The 18,299-nt window shown below is 33.5% G+C and overlaps 4 protein-coding genes across 6 annotated transcripts in view; 3 read left to right on the top strand and 1 right to left on the bottom strand.

The window, feature by feature from the left end:
- The window catches only part of LOC126771180 (ATP synthase subunit delta, mitochondrial), a 103,846-nt gene that overhangs the window by 65,289 nt on the left and 20,258 nt on the right, over positions 1-18,299 (top strand). The gene's annotated exons all lie outside the window — the stretch shown is intronic.
- Positions 1,258-4,482, top strand: LOC126771158 (ELAV-like protein 2). The gene has a single exon (XM_050490914.1). The coding sequence runs from the start codon at positions 1,265-1,267 to the stop codon at positions 2,168-2,170; it is 906 nt and encodes a 301-aa protein (XP_050346871.1). The 5' UTR covers positions 1,258-1,264; the 3' UTR covers positions 2,171-4,482.
- LOC126771121 (uncharacterized) lies at positions 4,621-10,116 on the top strand. Its single transcript, XM_050490853.1, has 9 exons — positions 4,621-4,891; positions 5,347-5,543; positions 5,637-5,811; positions 5,881-5,980; positions 6,078-6,343; positions 6,560-6,802; positions 6,900-7,135; positions 7,461-7,716; positions 7,996-10,116. Exons 2-9 carry the CDS (start codon positions 5,410-5,412, stop codon positions 8,185-8,187), a joined length of 1,602 nt encoding a protein of 533 aa, XP_050346810.1. The 5' UTR covers positions 4,621-4,891; positions 5,347-5,409; the 3' UTR covers positions 8,188-10,116.
- Positions 10,066-18,099, bottom strand: LOC126771143 (acyl-CoA Delta-9 desaturase-like). Of its 3 annotated transcripts, none has more exons than XM_050490895.1 (5): positions 17,842-18,099; positions 16,603-16,837; positions 15,852-15,982; positions 14,110-14,315; positions 10,066-11,898 (listed from the first exon to the last, which is right to left on the bottom strand). In XM_050490895.1, the coding sequence occupies exons 2-5, from the start codon at positions 16,817-16,819 to the stop codon at positions 11,385-11,387; spliced, it is 1,068 nt and encodes a 355-aa protein (XP_050346852.1). In that variant the 5' UTR covers positions 16,820-16,837; positions 17,842-18,099; the 3' UTR covers positions 10,066-11,384. The 3 variants fall into 3 exon arrangements, with proteins under 3 accessions (XP_050346852.1, XP_050346853.1, XP_050346854.1); XM_050490896.1 differs by lacking the exon at positions 17,842-18,099 and adding an exon at positions 17,171-17,233; XM_050490897.1 differs by lacking the exon at positions 17,842-18,099 and adding an exon at positions 17,166-17,185.

Below are 18,299 nucleotides of genomic sequence, written 5' to 3'. Positions count from 1 at the left end.
AATTTTGTATTATATAACTAAAATTATGCGTTAGCGTAAGACTTATATGTAACTTGTTGAGCTTTGTTGCTTGTTCCCTAGAAAATTAAGTATAATTTCATATGTAAAACCCACTTCAATTTTTTTCAAATGCGATAATCTGTATCCATGTAGCTTAGTACAATTATTCCATAGTAATAGTTATAATATTTTAGTAAAACGCGTGCCAATAAAGAAAAGAAGAATAAGTACAATGAATTATAAATACATATGTATATATTTTTACAATGAAATTAACTATTGAAATGAATAATTTGTGTTATATATTAATTATTAAACAAAATTTATTTTAGTATTGTCGAATGAATACAATTGAAAGAGAAAGTTTCGCTTTTATAATTATCTTATATAACGTTATTCAAACTTAACCATACAACAGACGATTGTGCGAGCGAGATAGCTCAAGATTGGTCGATATCTATCAATCTTGTCTTTATTGGCTCGGGTTATTATATTACTTTGCAGATATTATATTACCAAATATAACATTTATTGATTTAAAACAAATATCGGACTTATTTACCCTACTACATTAGAATATCTACGAAACGCGTAAAGGGTTCTTACCTATAAAAGCCAAACCCTCTTTTAACTCTTTATTATTGTATAAAATCGGTGTAGTTACGATATTTTTGTGTAATCATAAATGTCTACAATAAATATATCTGCATTCTGTAGTCTTTGTGACATTAATAAATCGCTTTAATATGCTATTTTGTTTTCTTTCATCTCATTTGAACTACATCAACGTGAAGTTATCTTGTAAACTAAACTTGTATTAAATATGCATGTTGCTCCAGTGGGAGTTGGGTAGAATAGAATCCACAATCTTCAGCTTCGATCGACATGTTCTGTTATTGTAGAGATATGATAGATATGCAGCAATACAGCAATTACAGCTATTATTTACTATTTATTCGAATTTACTGTTTTTTATAATTTCTTATTAAAGTATTTATAAATATTTATTATATAAGATTATTGATAGTGTGAAATATCTTTATTAATAAGACCAGATGTTAAATGTTTGTATCGAATGTTGTATTAAGTTAAAATATAGTTTTATAATAACGTAATAAAAACCTATCATAAAATCCCACATAAAAATAAATATGAAAAATAACGAACGAAATTCGGAAAGACTTAAATTACCAACGTTTTTAAACGAAATCTAAGGACTGGCAACATTATGTACAAAATGTCATTCCTAGACAACAATTAAAAAATGTCGGAATCGTGTCAAGACGGTAATTGTCATGGAAATAATGAATTTGGACCTGATGAATCACCTACGAAGCTTATTGTTAATTATATTCCTGAAGTTATGACGCAGGATATGATGTTCTCACTGTTCTCGACAATGGGCAAATTAGAAAGTTGTAAATTGATAGCGAACAGAGGGTATGGTTTCGTCGAGTACTCTCGCCCAGAGGATGCGGTTAAAGCACGCAAGGCGTTTAATGGTCTGTTAATGCAGAACAAGACTTTAAAAGTTTCACACGCCTTACTTAATCCAGAAATGAAGCCACCCTCAAAACCGGAAGCAGACTGGAATCTCTACGTATGTAACCTGCCTAACGAATTGACCTTGCAAGATTTACATGGACTATTCGCACAATTTGGTAAAATAGTTAATTCTCGTATTGCTTCAGGCATAGCCTTTGTTTTATATGAACATCAGTTTGAAGCCGAGAGAGCCATCCATAATGTTAATGGCACTACTCCACCAGGATTTTTACACCCTTTAACTGTTAAGTATGCTAATAAGAGTAATCCTAACAAACATAAAAATAATAATAATAATTTTTCGAAGAATTCTCTCGTGAAACCTTATCATTGGATTAATCATGTGAGTGCTATAGGAGATCATAATTCTCCCAGCACTTGGTCTATATACATTTATAATATTGCTCCTGAAGTAGAAGAATTGACTTTATGGCAATTATTTGGTCCATATGGTGCTATTGTATCTGTTAAGATAATAAAGGATCATCTAACTAATAAGAGTAAAGGTTTTGGATTTGTGACTATGAGAAATTACGACCAGGCCGCGATGGCAATACAAGCATTAAATGGTTATGTGCTCCACGGCCAGCCTCTATCTGTTAGCTTTAAGACGCAGAAAAGATAATGTTGTAAATTGCTCTTATCTTTACAATATCAGTACAGTAATGAATAGACAAAATGACTCCTTTTCATTGATACACATCAATTAACACAATGTAAGTAAATAGTGCTGAGACATAATCCCATTTACAAGATTATATTAAGTGCAGTCTGTCAACTCTTGTTAAAAATATTATATTACTTTGAGCTATCAATATTGTTAAGTTTGTTTCTTATTATGAATAATAATTTATTCAGTTTGCTCGTTAAATGTTTCAAGTTTACTAGAAGTTTAAGATTTGTATTGAAAATGATTGTTGTTTGGAAGTTCAACATCAGTGGTGAGCTTATGTGCTTTGATTATTATTTTATATATTATTTAAGTATAATATACCATTTTAAAATGTGCTTTTACAAGATCTTACTAATATAAGCCACATTGAGATGTTTAATCAGCTACTAGATTTAGTTGTACACTTTTTATAACATGATGTCTATTTAGGTAGTGAAAACAAAATCTAGATTTTATCATATTTATACATTTAGTATAAAATTTGCTGAATTAAAATTCATTTTCACAATTTTAAAATGTGTTTTCATCTAAATATTAGATATATATATATATTTTTTATTTTATTATTTATTATAAATTAATAAACAGTGTTTATAAATTGGAAAATAATTTTTATCAGTTATAAAATAGGTTAGGGTAGTTTCTTACATTTTAATATATTATGATTTTGTTATTTTTCAATTTCATTATTTTAATACCTTTATAGTCAAATGTTTTAAATATACTTTATAGACATATTTATTTGAAATATATTGTACATTTATTTAACTTTTGTTTGTTTGAGATTTTTATGTTTAACTTTTGTTTTATTATTTGTTTAGTACCTAAAGAAAAAAAAAATCAAAATGTTGTAATACATTTTATATTAGTAGACACTATAAAAACAAACCAAAGAGAAAGTGTTCTGTGAATTTTTATAGTGTTGTGAATTAAAACAATTAATCAAGAATTTTCACTTCTTGCATGCAATATTTTACTGCATATGTCATGCTTACAAATAGTGTTATTCACAAACAGTACAACGTCGCATTAAGAAGTGATATCAAGTCAGAGTCGATTAATCAAACAAATAGTTTTCGTTTAATTTTCGTCGAAATTCTAAACCAAATCCTGTTACTTATAAATTAAGATAATTAAGCTAAAAATTATGAGTAGTAAATTGCATTTTATCACGTAATTTTGCGCGCGAATGTTACTTATAATTATTACATTTGTCTAGGTTGAAAAGGAAATATACTTTAATGGATTATTTGCTTAATTTTTTTTAATTGCGTTTAAGGAAATTGTGTAATCGGAGTAGATCTCTATTCGTTGATAAGAATTTCGTGAAATGTTTTATCGAATTTAGTAAATATTAATAGACAGCAAAATTCATTTTAGATAGTCATCAAAATTATTACTAAGTCGAGTAGTGGAACTTATAACCATTTTTTTTCTGCAAAATGGATCTAAAGAAACTTGCGAAATACTAGATTATTTCACAGTTTTGTATTTCTAGATCACAGAGTCGCTCCGATCAACCATTAATAACTCAGGAAAAGAAAAAGCGTTATCATTTTCGTAATAAATTTGAGATAAAGCGTATTCTTAGTATACGACTTTGGTAATTTAATTAACTGTGTACTGATGTAACGCTGACCTACATTTTCTATGTACGTAATTAAATAATTTGGTCAGAATTCATTCATAAGCTTCAATTAAGTTCATTATAAAAGTAATAAAAACTAGTAAAAGTTCAACTGTGAGACAAAAGTCTACTCGAAGGATATGGCTTGGAGAATATCCCACCACGCTGCTCCGATGCGTGTTGCTGTATATATTTGGCTGAAATTGAGCGACATTATTCAGTCACGATTTTTTTTTCACCGCCAAGAACGGGATTAATTAAAAACACGAATTAAGCACATAAGTTTCATTAATTGTTATTATTTATTGCCCGAGTTTGATCCCGCAATCTTCGATTAAGTATAACTTGTTTTTGATGCATATTAGCGATCGAGTTACATCGAATTCATAATTATAAATAGAATAATAATACTTTAATGATAACACGGATAAAGTGAACTCATCTACTTCTTCAGATTTTCTGCCGATGTCATAAAAATATATATGTATGACTTGTTAGCGGGTAAGCCAAATCAAAGTACCTATATCACTTACGTATGTGTGCTTACCGCATAACCTCGGCGTGATCTCATTAATTGGATAGGTTAAATGAAAAGTGTGTCAGTAACCTGCTCTGTAGGTCAGTGATGAATCCTAGAGCCAAAACGTAATCTCGTCATTATCATTCTTATATCCAATATTATTTTTTTTGATAAAAAAAATCCCCAAATCCTTAACAGAACAACAAAATACTTTAACAATTAATAAGTAGTGAGTTATTAGATATTGGTTATTCGCTTGTTTTTATATTGTGAGTAGAAACAAAAGCCGCACTCCATTTAGATAGGTATTACGGCGCATGCTCCAACTGCTTCGACTCTTCAATCGATACCTCGACCGGAGAGTTAGGGGCGACTATATAGCGTCGAAATTTTTTTTGGTGTTGTTTTTTGGACTAATAGGAGTGTGTGTTTGACTAAAATATATTTCCGTGTGTGTGAAGTGGCGGTGGCGGAGAGCGAGGGTTCAGGAGTGGCGGGAGGCGTCGGCCTCACCGTGAGTAGCAAGGTATATCTTCATCTACTACTGAAAATTTTAAATAAAAGAAGAAGTAACAAATTAATGCTTTTTATCACTACCTGTTTTGTCATTAATTCACCAACTCTGATGAGTACTAACTTTGGTCGTATAAAACACCTGCAATGCGGATAAGTATGCATACAAAGTATAAGTACAGGATCACAATGATTAGGAAGGTATCTTTTAAACACATGCCTATTTCTTAATAAAAACAATAAATATGTAGGTATTAAAAAATACGCGATTGGTAACGACAAATCCATTGTTAAAAAATACATATGCGTCAATATAGTTTTTTATGTCATAGTTGCTGTCATTATATACCTAGCAATAGTATTAAATATGCTTATGAAGTTGTACCTACTCATTTCAAGAATCTCGTTGGTAATTTCCTATTATTTGAACATAAGTAATATTGTTTTATAAAACTATAAAATGACTAGGTATATCCGAGTCCGGGGGCGGCGCGCGGCGTGTGGGCGCTGCCGCAGCCGCCCCCTTGCACCATGGCAGCGGAAGAATCTCTACCACCATGTTCGCCGATGTCGCCAGACACGCCTGCAGCCCAACCTCGCATTACCACTAACCTAAGTCACCATTCAGACTTTCACCAACTGATTTTTGAGGCTGTCCGATCTGGGTAAAATTTTGTATCTAAAAAATATTATTATAATCTAGACAACGCATTAACCCTCGAAGAACATTAAAGTACCTATTACATATTTCTTTTCAGAGAAGTAACTGAAATCGAACGGTTAGTAGAAAAGCTCGGTGTTGAAATTCTAAGTGCTCGCGACCAACATGGCTACACTCCAGCACACTGGGCGGCTCTGGATGGAAGTGTAGCTGTTATGAGATACCTAGTAGAGAGGGGCGCACCGCTCGATCTGTCTTGTTTAGGCACTCAGGTATTTGATTATGGCAATTTCAACACATTACAAGATGGTAAATTGGTTAAATAAATATGTCTATTTAAGGGCCCACGTCCAATTCACTGGGCGTGCCGAAAGGGACACGCATCAGTAGTACAAGTACTACTTCAATCGGGAGTAGCTGTCAACGCCGCAGATTTCAAAGGTTATATGTTATTTCAATAAATAATTAATTCGTCAAATTAAACTATTAAATACTATTTATTTATTTAATACGTATTAAAAAAATGTAATCATTCTAGGTTTGACTCCCCTGATGACAGCCTGTATGTATGGTAAGACGGCTACTGCGGCATATCTGCTCGGGATGGGCGCTGCGACCCGATTGTCCGACATCAACGGTGACACGGCATTGCATTGGGCTGCATACAAGGGTCATGCGGATTTAGTTCGCTTGCTCATTTACTCTGGCGTTCCACTACACTGTACGGATAATTTTGGATCAACTCCATTGCATCTAGCTTGCCTGTCAGGCAACCTAACGTGCGTTAGACTGCTTTGTGAAAAGGTAATCAAGCAAATACATTAATTTAGCCATGTAGGCCATCTGCCTGACACTATCAATCTTCGGTAATGCCTGTACTGCATTGCTTGTTTACCCGCCGTTGTATATTGGTTGTTCAGGCTTTATCTTGGGTTGAGATATGATTACTCAATTTTATTCAAATGGAAACTTTATTTTGCACATACACAACGTACACATGTAAATACTAGTTATTTTTAGGTCAAAGCTGAGTTGGAGCCTCGGGATAAGAATGGAAAGACTCCTCTGATGCTGGCCCAGAGTCACCGTCACGCTGAAGTCGTTAAGCTATTGCAGAAAGAGATGAAACGTAAATCTCACTGGATGCCGCCTCTGTCTGAGCTCTGGGCGCTCCTTTTCGGTGGAGCTGGAGACTCTAAAGGACCTCTGTTATTTTTCTTAATCTCAGTTCTTTTGTGGGGTTATCCTATGTATATTATTAGGGTAAGAAAAAAATTTTTTTTCTATATCCGATAAAGACATAGCTAATGTTCATAAACAAAACTTATGAGGTTTATAATCTATTATAATTTTGTTTTAGTGTATGCCCTTAACATGGAACACCCTGCGTCTCTCGCACTACTGCTTCTTGTACTGGAACGTTATAATGTGGCTGAGCTGGGTGATTGCCAATCGAAGAGACCCTGGCTACATTCCTCAGAATTCGGAGACATATTACAGAGCCATTCGGCAAATACCCTATTATGATAAATGGAAGAAGAGAAATGCTATTCTATCTCGCCTGTGTCACACCTGCCGATGTCTAAGACCACTTAGGTAGAGAAACAATTTATTATTTTAGATAAAAATAAAATACAAGTATCAAATTCTTCCAATCTCGATATTTGAATTATTATTGCAATTTACCGCCCGAGGCTTCGCCCGCGTGCGACGGGAGGAGGCGGGTCTTGTTCAGGTGTTACGTACTCTCTCCTTTTCTGTACCGCTGGTAAAATGTATGCAAAATTTCATGATGATCGGTTGAGTGTTAACATTTGAACCCGTAACAAACATCACTTTCGCATTTATAATATTATTATTAGTAAGGTTTAATGATTCTAAAATATTCTGAAGAAAACTATTTTTTTTATTAATCTTTCAGGGCTAAACACTGTCGCATCTGCAAACGCTGCGTGGCGTACTTCGACCACCACTGCCCATTTATATACAACTGTATCGGCGTACGAAACCGCATGTGGTTCTTTCTGTTCGTCATGAGCGTGGCAATCAACTGCACACTCTCTATATACTTCGCGTGCTACTGCCTGCTTCTAGAAGGATTCGGTGTCCTCTACTTGCTTGGCTTGTTAGAAGCCATTACATTCTGTGCGCTGGGCTGGATTCTGACATGTACTTCGGTAAGTGTAATGTTGACCAAAGACCAATATATTTACAACTGATGCACAACTGCGTGCAGTATTAGATAAATGCAAACCTCTATTGATACCTAATAATTACCAAAAATCGACTAGTTTTTTTAGGAGTGTTTCTTATTAATTAATAATTACAAAAACATACAGACATACAATACAAAAGTCATCCATATATTTGACAGTGTTCATATACAGTAATGTAGAGTAGGAAATAATGAACACTAGAAGATTACTGTGATACTAATATACATTTATATGTTGCAGGTCCTACACGCGTGTATGAACTTGACCACAAACGAAATGTTCAATTACAAACGGTATCCTTATTTACGGGATAAGAGAGGTCGTTATCAGAACCCATTTTCAAGAGGTCCAATCATGAATTTGATTGAATTCTTCGTCTGCCTGCCGGACAAGTGCGACGAACAAGATCTGTTTTACGAAGAAAACATATGATGCGAGACTATATGACAGAGTGACGTAAGCACGACGAAAAAGTCGCGTGACGTTGTCGTGTGGTCGAGTCCTTTGCGGTCTAAGAGTGGTAAAGTTAAATCTGAACTGCGTTATAACTTACAAACTAATGTTTCTTTATAAAACACGTGTTAAGGCCCTAATGCTTTTATAGATAGCACTTAATATAAATGCATAATGCGCGTAGCGTATTTGATTATAAAAATATAAATTGTGACTAATACAAACGTCTCGAAAGTATGTTGCTTGGAGCTAAAACTACCATTGATCGCATAATTGTATTAACACATGATTCCTAAGTCTAACGAATCGTTTTTGTTCATCGATAATCGTTTTTGAGTTACGAATTGCGACCTGTTAAAATTTCCCTTATACGTTTTCGCATTACTATACACGCGACTTCGAAAGTTACGAAACTTTTTTTATTGGAACTCTTTTGAATTACGTCTCGTTGACAATTCTTCCACCCGTATGGGAAACGAATCGTTTCATGAAGTATTCCATCAGAAATTATTCGTGCTTATTATAAGGATCATATTATGTCATTTGTTAAGCATTTCTTCGTCTGTATTTTTCTTTGTATAAAACTAGTCCAAAGAATAAAGGCGATATTATTCTACATCAATAAGTCGCATAGTGTTATTGTGTATTTATGTAAATTTATTGTATGAAATTGTCAATACGTTCTACGCCGAGCACTGTTATCGGCCAATTTATCAGACGACCAACAATACTGGCTATTCTGAACATCATCTGGAAATATTTACAAAAGATTCGTATTCAAAATTCGTGCAAATATCATTATTATTAAGTACTTAATAGTTTTAGATTGTTAATGATTGTTGACATCTAAGAATGTTTCTTAAAAAAAGTCATAAAACATTTGAATTAGTTTAGCACAGATAAATAATTAATTGAACACGTCAAAAATTACTTTCAAACTTGAGTTCATCATCATTGAGCACACCAATCATTTTTTTCTTAAGTATAAATAATGATTGCCTATTGCCACGATTTGCAAATTACAAGTTGGTAGCATATTATAAGCTACGGTTTGTCTTACGTTTTTTCATATGCAATAATTCAATTAACGGAACGGTAAGAAAATTAACACATTAAGTATAACATGACTAACTTATTCAATCTTCTGTTTTAAATATGCTTTATACTTAAAACGGGTATGCTTACAAGTATACCAGGCAAAATGTACCTAATAATAATTTATCATTGGATGTTACACTATAAAAGTAGAATTTAGAGGATCGCTTCGAGGTAATTCTATGTAAGTGTAAAATTGTACTCACGAACACGTAAAAAACGAATTACCCGCTGACCTTTGCCGTGTCTGATGCAATTCCGAACTGGTGATCGATTATTTTTCATAATCGATCACCAGTTCGGAAATGCATACTCTTAAGACTTTGACTTGATAATAGGCATAAGTTTAGGTAATAATATTAAAATTAAACCCTGTTCCATAAGCTTGATGAGTTATTAGTTATTTATTAAATAATTACGAAGTAAAACTCGGTGCTTTCAATATCTCGAAAATTAATTATATATAACATTATGCGAGATAATATTATAAATAAAACAACATTGTTCGTATTGCAATTATATTTTAGAACAATAAGGGCTGGGGTTTTCTTAGTTCCGACATAATTAACACTTATTAGAACTGTGACGCTTCCTTCACTCGGCGTGCAATTTACGTAACACGGCATGCGGCACAACTCGATTGAAAATATTTAAACAAGTCGCTTAGTATATTTAGCGCACCGTTTGAAGCAAGCAACACTGAAGATACTATGGGATAACAGATACAACATCTACTTATATTTTAATTCATAATTTTATGCAATTTGTGCATTTAAATGAAAAATAAATATTAAACATAAAATTTCATTACGATTTGAATGTTTTATTTCCATCTACTTTATTTACCGTCCTAAATATCACAATCTCTTTACACATCAGTCGAAATCATAGGCATTGTTGACATTCATAGGTGTTTTTAAATTCAATGACATTATAATTTATCAGGGAACAGATACACGCTGAAGCGCCAAACAAAATATTTGAAGTGCAGTTGTGTAAATATAGCTATCTCTTTTATTCTTGTACATTTCCCATCTCCTTTCACACTCATGACGAAAATTGTCGAAAACGTTACGGTATATTTAAACAACGGATTTTAAACGCAATTTCAATGTCAATTAGGTATCAATTAATAAAACATCATTGTTTGAACAACACCTGTTTACAATCGAATGCCTTCACAATGCCTCATGTATGTAATCCTTACAAACCACATATTCATATCCTACGATCCGTAAAACTAAAACATTAAATATGTTTTTAAATAAATTACTGGGTTTCAATATGTCAATGTGTATCAAATGATTTGACTCACTAAAATTGCTACAAATGCGAACGACTAGTGTATTACACGAACTAATGTACTGTATGTGGTGATAATACTGATGTGTCCCATACCATTACACATACATACCGTTACGTCATACCATATAAAATTGAATGCTTGTTTGTTCGTATTATATACGATCGTAAACCATTCGATTGAGTTCAAACTTTGTAGGATTGTTCTTGACACTTGCGCTAATGTTTCTAGTGCTAAAAATGTACGAAAATTAAAGAAGCATAGCAATGCGTATGCGCAATATTATAAAAGTTGTGCTCGTATGGTTTTCCAACAAATGTTATACAACATTTTATTAGTTTAAGCAATCAGTGCATATTAAAAATAGACCTACATTCTTCTTTAAGAGTTTCTCTATAATTATATTAGTCAGATAAAATTTTAGTCAATAACAATACTAATAATTTAATTTGAATCATATTCGTATTCGATTTGAGTTAATCTCTTGTTATAATCGATTAATATTAAGACATACAAAGACATTAAAAAATCCTTCAAACGCCTGCCGACTGGAAGAACATCATATACATAATGTTGCCGCTAGTGAACTCTCGATAGCCTCTATCGACCTAATTTTAAAATCGACGACTTTGTTTCAAAAGGAAAAGCAGATCTGCTGAAGAAGAAAATTAAAAAAAAAGATATCTTTAGATATCGATAACTATTATCACAACAAACTTAAACTATATACGCTTTGCTAATATATTATTAATATGCGGTATCCGCGTGGGCGTCATATCTAGTCATCTTTCTCATCCTTCGGATTGATCCTGATGGCTGCTTTTTTCTCCTCCACGGAGTGATCCTTGTCGCCCCAGCCCCAGAGGTGATGAGTACCATCACCCGTGCGCTTGACTCTATTTTTCACAATTTCATCAGATACGGTTTTCAGATCATAAGCCCAGCCGATCTTCGCGAAGAAGTTGATGAAGTTCGTCGTAAAATTCAGCCTGTTGTTACCGAGCTCCGCCGTTTTATAATCCCACGGGAATGTGTGGTGATAGTTGTGGAAACCTTCGCCGAGTGCGAAAACGGATACGGATATATTCTCGGACGGCTGAATATTCTTGTCGTAGGGCTTGTCCCCCCATTTGTGTGCAGCCGAGTTGACCAGCCACGTGACGTTTAGTATGAACGCGTACCGGAACATGGCTGCCACAAAGTAAGCGTTGATGTATGTCTCGCCCCAGAAATATACTGGTATGATCGTCGGCAGCACGAAGCACGTAATCGGCATAAGCAACAAGTAGTACCTGAAAGAAACACGATTCTAGACAATGCTTTCTATATCAATGACTTATAATATTTTATATTTATGAGCCGAGATGGCCCAGTGGTAAGAACGCGTGAATCTTAAAAGATGATCGTGAGTTCAAACCCGGGCAAGCACCACTGAATTTTCATGTGCACAAAATCACAAATTAATTGTGATTATAATTCATCTCGTGCTTTATTACGGTTAAGGAAAACATCGTGAGGAAACTTGCATGTGTCTAATTTCACTGAAGTTCTGCCACATGTGTATTCTACCAACCCGCACTGGAGCAGCGTGGTGGAATAAGCTCCAAACCTTCTCCTCAAAAAGAGGAGAGGGGGCCTTCAGCCCAGCCGTGGGACATTTTTTTTTATATAGAATACGAAGGCGGACGAGCATATGGGCCACCGGATGGTAAGTGGTCACCAAACGCCCTTAGACATTGGCATTATAAGAAATGTCAACCATCGCTTACATAGCCAATGCGCCACCAACCTTGGGAACTAAGATTTTATGTCCCTTGTGGACGTAATTACACTGGCTACCTCACACTTCAAATCGGAACACAACAAAAACAAGTACTGCTGTTTTGCGGTAGAATATCTGATGAGTGGGTGGTACCCACCCAGACGAGCTTGAACAAAGCTCTACCACCAGTAAAGTACATTCACAGGCTGTTACGATATTTCATTAGAAATGTGATAGTAAAGAAGAAGGCCCAATATTCGAACTCTTCAGCAGTGTCCCGAAAAATATAACTATTATATATGAAATGATTTGCTACATATTCAACTAGTTATTGTTCCCGGCTTCGCACGGGCAGAATAATCGTCTACACAACATAAAATATATATATATATATATATATATATATAGGTCTATTGGTTAACGCGGAATACGTGGGTAAAGCTCCCGATCGACATGATTTGTTTCCGACATATTTCAACCAATTTTCATAAAACATTAATGAATTATACACCTAAACGGAAGTCATGAATCACTTCGTCCATTCGTGACCGTATGTAAATCAGGTCGGTAGTTTTTGCGTTTATTCATGCGTCGGACTTTGTGTTATAATATAAAGTAATTTTAAAATAATAAAGGACAACGAATACAGAAAAGGAGAAATTCTAAAAAAATCAGCGCTACAACGTTTCTGTAGCAAAAAGTGATACAATATCTCTTCCAGGCAAAAAGTAAAGGAAATCAGATACTAAACATTCTAGCGGCAAGAGGTTTGCGGATGTTATATCAACAATAAAGAAAAAAAAATGCATTAAATAAAACAATAATACATACAAAAAAGTATACAATATATATAAAAATAGCAATTCATCAAATATAAAATGTGAGGAATTCCAAATACTACCTCATTAAATTAGGAGGCAGTATTTATGCCTAAAATTTACTTTTATAGACTTGTTAAAACCCTGACATCAGTGATAAGTAAGGAAAATCACATTTTTGTAGTCCATACAACAATACTTTAAAAACAATTATGTATTTAAAAACTAAGCCTTTTTATGTCAATATACATTTTTTAATAAAATAAATACCAGTTTAGATGACAAATCGTTATATCATGTTAAAAATCAAATAAACGAAATCAGCCAAAAGTTTAAGCTGTGTGACTTAAGTTAAAATGGTGGTAGGGCGTTGTGCGAGCAATCTGGGTAGGAACCACCCACTCATCAAATATTCTACCGCTAAACAGCAAACAGTATTTTGTGTTTAGATTTGAATGGTGAGGTGGGCCAGTGTTATTACAGACACAAAGGACATAGATTCTTAGTTCCCAAAGTTGATGGCGTATTGGCGATATAAGGAATAGTAATATTTTCTTACTGTGCCCATGTCTATGAAGGTGGTGACCACTTACCATCAGATGGCCCATATGCTCGTCCGCCTTCCTATTCTATAAAAAAGCTCGTCTGGTTAAGTACCACCCACTCATCAGATATTCTACCGCAAAACAGCAGTACTTGGTATTGTTGTATTGTTAACATTTCTTACAATGCCAATGTCTAAGGGCGTTTGGTGACCACTTACCATCAAGTGGCCCATATTATGCTCGTCCACCTTCCTATTCTATAAAAAAAATAAAAAAAATCATAGACAATTCTGTGGGCGTTTGTTTGTTGGTGACCACTTACCATCAGGTGGCCCTAATGCTCGTCCACCTACATATACTATAAAAAAAAATACTCACTTCTTTTGAAATCTCAATATCGGGTCCGCGTACAGGTCGCTCAAGTCGAGTCCCTTGCCCTTCTTTTTGAGCTCGGGATGTTTGCGGACGAGCAGCCAGCCGATGTGCGAGAAGAAGAAGCCGCGAGTCGCGTTGTGCGGGTCCGCGTCCGTCTCCGAGTACTTGTGGTGCATGCGGTGGTCACGAGCCCAGTCGATGGCAGAATCCTGGCCGACACAATCACTTCTTACTACTCTTACTCACTACTTGAATATGGAATAAATATGTGCACAAACACAGATGCATCCACTAGTCTCTCGCTCTCATATTCCACTTAGACGCAATCCGACACTCGCGAAGTGTGATGAATGGCTTAACGTGCGCACCGAAGCAAGATATTGTAATACTGCTAACTTCCGAAATCCTTATCCTATTATTTCTAAGATAAACACCAAATAACTGGCCCGGTCCGGAATCGAACCCGAGGCCGCATGACCAGCACGTACACAAGTTAGCCATTACACTATTGAGGCAGTTAATTAAACATTCTACATAGAATATATAAAAAAAATCTAACCCTATGTTCGAAAAAGAATAAGAATACTCATGTATTAAAAATTACTATTTTTTTTAATATCAATATGAATCAACTTAATCACAATTATTACATTATCTATCTGTGAATTAATACTTTATACCATTTTACTGTTAATGGAAAATACCATTTGTAAAAAATGAAGTCCAATTCAAAACTGCATAACATGTTATTATTTATAAATTGTATGATAAAGGACTTACAAGTTAATTATTAGTAACCATTAAAATATCAGAGAGAAAAGTATGTATATCATCTTGATATTTAAAATATAAAAAAATTGCCCGAATGCTTCAAATAAAAATTAAACAATGTTTGAGCTAATCCCAATGCAATAAGAAGCAAGAATCATTAAAACTCTTCATAAGTAAAAAATTAATAAACACAGACATATTAAGAGCATCCTCCTTTTTTTAAGTCTGTTAAAAACTGTAGGAAATGCCAGTTTTTATATTACACGGTAAAGTATAAATACAACCTTTTGCATTTTTAAATAAAAATTGGGAATGCTCTTTCTCAAAAAATCATGGACATATTTTTGATATGAAAAAATAGAGAATCCTCCTTTTTTATTCTGTTAATTATGCTCTGTAATTATTTAAAGGTAATATTCATTTCAAAATAACTTCACGGTTTTTCCATCATAGGACAAAATTATGAGAATTGTTTTTTTAACAAACATTTAAATATCGTGAAGGTTAAAGGATGTGACACCATATCTGTAATCATTGCTTTTACTTGAAGGATGTCAAAGGCTGTTAGCAAATATTAACCAAGAGTATATTTAATTTTGAGACACGACTAAGAGGAAAAAACCGAGGATAATATATATTATTACTTATCCTATGGCTGCTTTAAATTCGGTTCATGTTCATTGAAAGGCATCAATGTTTACTACTATGTAAACAGACAAAATGTTTTATCATTCATTTCATTGTGGTTTTACATTCAAAGTCTCTTATAGTTTAGTATTAAACATATGTATGTTAACAGTATGTTTCCTATTGTGAGCTAGTTTTAATGTTTTTTTCTATATTTATTTTAAGACAGTCCTAAAATTAATTTTACATTTTTAATGTAAAACAGATACCTTGTAGGTTAATTTTAAGGAAGATCTCTATTTTTGATTTGAATATTTGGTTGAGTAACAATAATAATGTAATCATACCTGGAAAGCTAGGGTGTTGAAAAAGACCAGAATGAGTCGCAACGGCCACTTTGCCTTATATGATTTGTGAGCCCAAAGCCTATGAGCTCCTGCTGTGATCCCAAGTCCAGACATCACATACAAAATGTAGGCTGTAAAGAATATTGTGTTAATATAATTTATTTGGTATATTTTTGAAATTATCACTATAGTATGATGAGCCGGTTGGCGTGGTTGGTAGACTTGCCTATCACGCCGAAGGTTTTGGGTTCGATTCCCACCCAGGACAGATATTTGTGTGCATGAACATGTCTGTTTGTCTTGAGTCTGGGTGTAATTATCTATATAAGTATGTATTTACAAAAGAAAAGTAGTATATATAGTATATCAGTTGTCTGGTTTCCATAGCACAAGTTTTGTACAAGCTTAATTTGGGATCATATGGCCGTGTGTGAAAAATGTTTCCGGATATTTCTGGATATTATAGTATCGGTTAAAAATCACTCCATTACCATCCAAGGTTATCCATAACAAACATATACATAAAGATATTTTTTTAAATAACCATAGCTTTATCATTATTATTTGTATACACTTTTAGATAAACCTTTCAGACACATATGTAAAAACCTAAATCCATAAGAGATAACAGTAACACTTAAGAGATATACTAGATATGCATCACGCATGCAGTTTATCTGAAGAACTAAAATACCAGACAAATCCATATATTGGGTGAACAAATAAATAACTTTAATTGTCAACAACTTACCAAAAATGTCAGTTTGCCATTTGGCTGAGAAAAGAAAGAGGTATCCTCCATATAAAGCCGCTATATGTAAATATGTGAAGGCTATGATGTTTCTCCAAACATATTTCCTAGGATAATTGTCTGCTTGCTGTATTGGAACAGTGGGGAGTGCCATATCAGGAGTGGCTGCATCAGTTTCGAACAATACCCCATTTGCGTCAACAGAATTAGGTGGCATGTCTTCAGATTTGCCTTTCTGCAAAAATTGTTTATATTAAGTTTGTAAGCTTGGTCAAAAAACCAATAATAATAATTATTGCTTAAAAATAAAAAACCAATACAGATTGATTAAATTAGCACTTATATTATAATTGTTAAAACTTAAGTATTTCTCCAAAATAACTCGTGTTGTGAAAAAATTGTTATGGCGATCATAATCAATTAAATTCGGCACTCGGAAAAAACTGCGATTTTACAATAATTTTCCTATATTTATCATCGTCAAAGCAATGGGTTAAGAACTGATTTGAATCAAGTTATGTTATTATGAATAAAAAATGTTCACAAAACAGTGAAAAAGTTACATTACTCAAAAAAACGAAGCTGAAAAGTATCGCAACTTGAAACAATGTGACAATAACTACAGAATAGACTGAATCACTGAATATAGAATTGACGTATAAACATGACATTACGATCAGCGAAAACAAAAAACATTTTCCATAGCCAAAAAAAAATACGTACAGTCACGAGATGCAGTTTTATTTAAATAACTAGCATTAAAGGCCTTCATATACAACTTAGTTTTTATCTTCTCGATCACAATTTTTTCTCGACATTTACTATCATTGAATCGGCAAGCGACCCGTGGATTGGATATACATACTTATATGTTAAAAAAATTTCAATACCTATTACCTACCTACGGATAAAAAGCAATGATATTTATTTGAAATACAGCCTACTTAAAGAGGATATTTGGTTTGGATTAAAAAATAAAAAGACCGGCACATGCTCTTTAATAAAAACAAGCTGAACAATATTCTCTTATTTCTTTTATAACGATCAAAAATTTAGAGTTAGATATAATATCTAAAATATAAACAAATTTAAAAAATATATTAATTTAAATTGAAAATTAAAATTATTATTAATATTGTAATTGATTATAAAAATATTTTATTATTTCGTTAAATCAATATATTTTAATACGTTTTCGTTATTATTAAGATAAATAGAAGTAAAAAAAAGTGTACTCACCTAAATTCAAGATTAACGTAATTATTGCACTACTTCGAAGTGTTTTCTTAATGATGTATTAGTATGTAATACGATATTTTCACGGTCGCTGTCAGTTATATACAAGGTTTATTTGTTTCGACGGCTATATTATGTGATATGAATAAAAACGACGATAACTAGACGATTTTGTTCACGAGTTTTAAGCGTATATTTTGATTCGACGCGGTAACGTTATGTGCAGTCGCTAGCGGTTTGGATTGAAGTGGAAGGCAATGCGGCAAGCGACCCGCGGATTGGATAGCGAGGTGGCGCGATAGTAGGACCACGTCACGCTAAACCATCGCTCAGCCACGAAATGTATTTGTGATCGGATGATTTCGCAACGAACTGAAAAATATACTCAAAGACTTGGCACATTCGTTCGAATTTTCCATTTACACTGGGATAGTTCTTATGTATAGATTTATAAGTTGTTG

This window comes from Nymphalis io, chromosome 10, assembly GCF_905147045.1.
Source record: "Nymphalis io chromosome 10, ilAglIoxx1.1, whole genome shotgun sequence".
NCBI lineage: Eukaryota > Metazoa > Arthropoda > Insecta > Lepidoptera > Nymphalidae > Nymphalis > Nymphalis io.
The sequence above is the reverse complement of the archived record's forward strand: the minus strand, read 5'-3'. Positions and strand labels throughout refer to the sequence as shown.

What these genes read in the sequence shown, in the direction of transcription:
- LOC126771158 (XM_050490914.1), top strand. Translation starts at nt 1,265, where the DNA reads ATGTCGGAATCGTGTCAAGACGGTAATTGTCATGGAAATAATGAATTT.
- LOC126771121 (XM_050490853.1), top strand. Translation starts at nt 5,410, where the DNA reads ATGGCAGCGGAAGAATCTCTACCACCATGTTCGCCGATGTCGCCAGAC. An exon ending in CAACGCCGCAGATTTCAAAG is followed by an intron (nt 5,981 to 6,077) that starts GTTATATGTTAT and finishes TAATCATTCTAG; the next exon opens with GTTTGACTCCCCTGATGACA. An exon ending in GGATTCTGACATGTACTTCG is followed by an intron (nt 7,717 to 7,995) that starts GTAAGTGTAATG and finishes TATATGTTGCAG; the next exon opens with GTCCTACACGCGTGTATGAA.
- LOC126771143 (XM_050490895.1), bottom strand. Translation starts at nt 16,819, where the DNA reads ATGCCACCTAATTCTGTTGACGCAAATGGGGTATTGTTCGAAACTGAT. An exon ending in ATGGCAAACTGACATTTTTG is followed by an intron (nt 15,983 to 16,602) that starts GTAAGTTGTTGA and finishes TATTCTTTACAG; the next exon opens with CCTACATTTTGTATGTGATG. An exon ending in TCAACACCCTAGCTTTCCAG is followed by an intron (nt 14,316 to 15,851) that starts GTATGATTACAT and finishes TGTGTCGGCCAG; the next exon opens with GATTCTGCCATCGACTGGGC.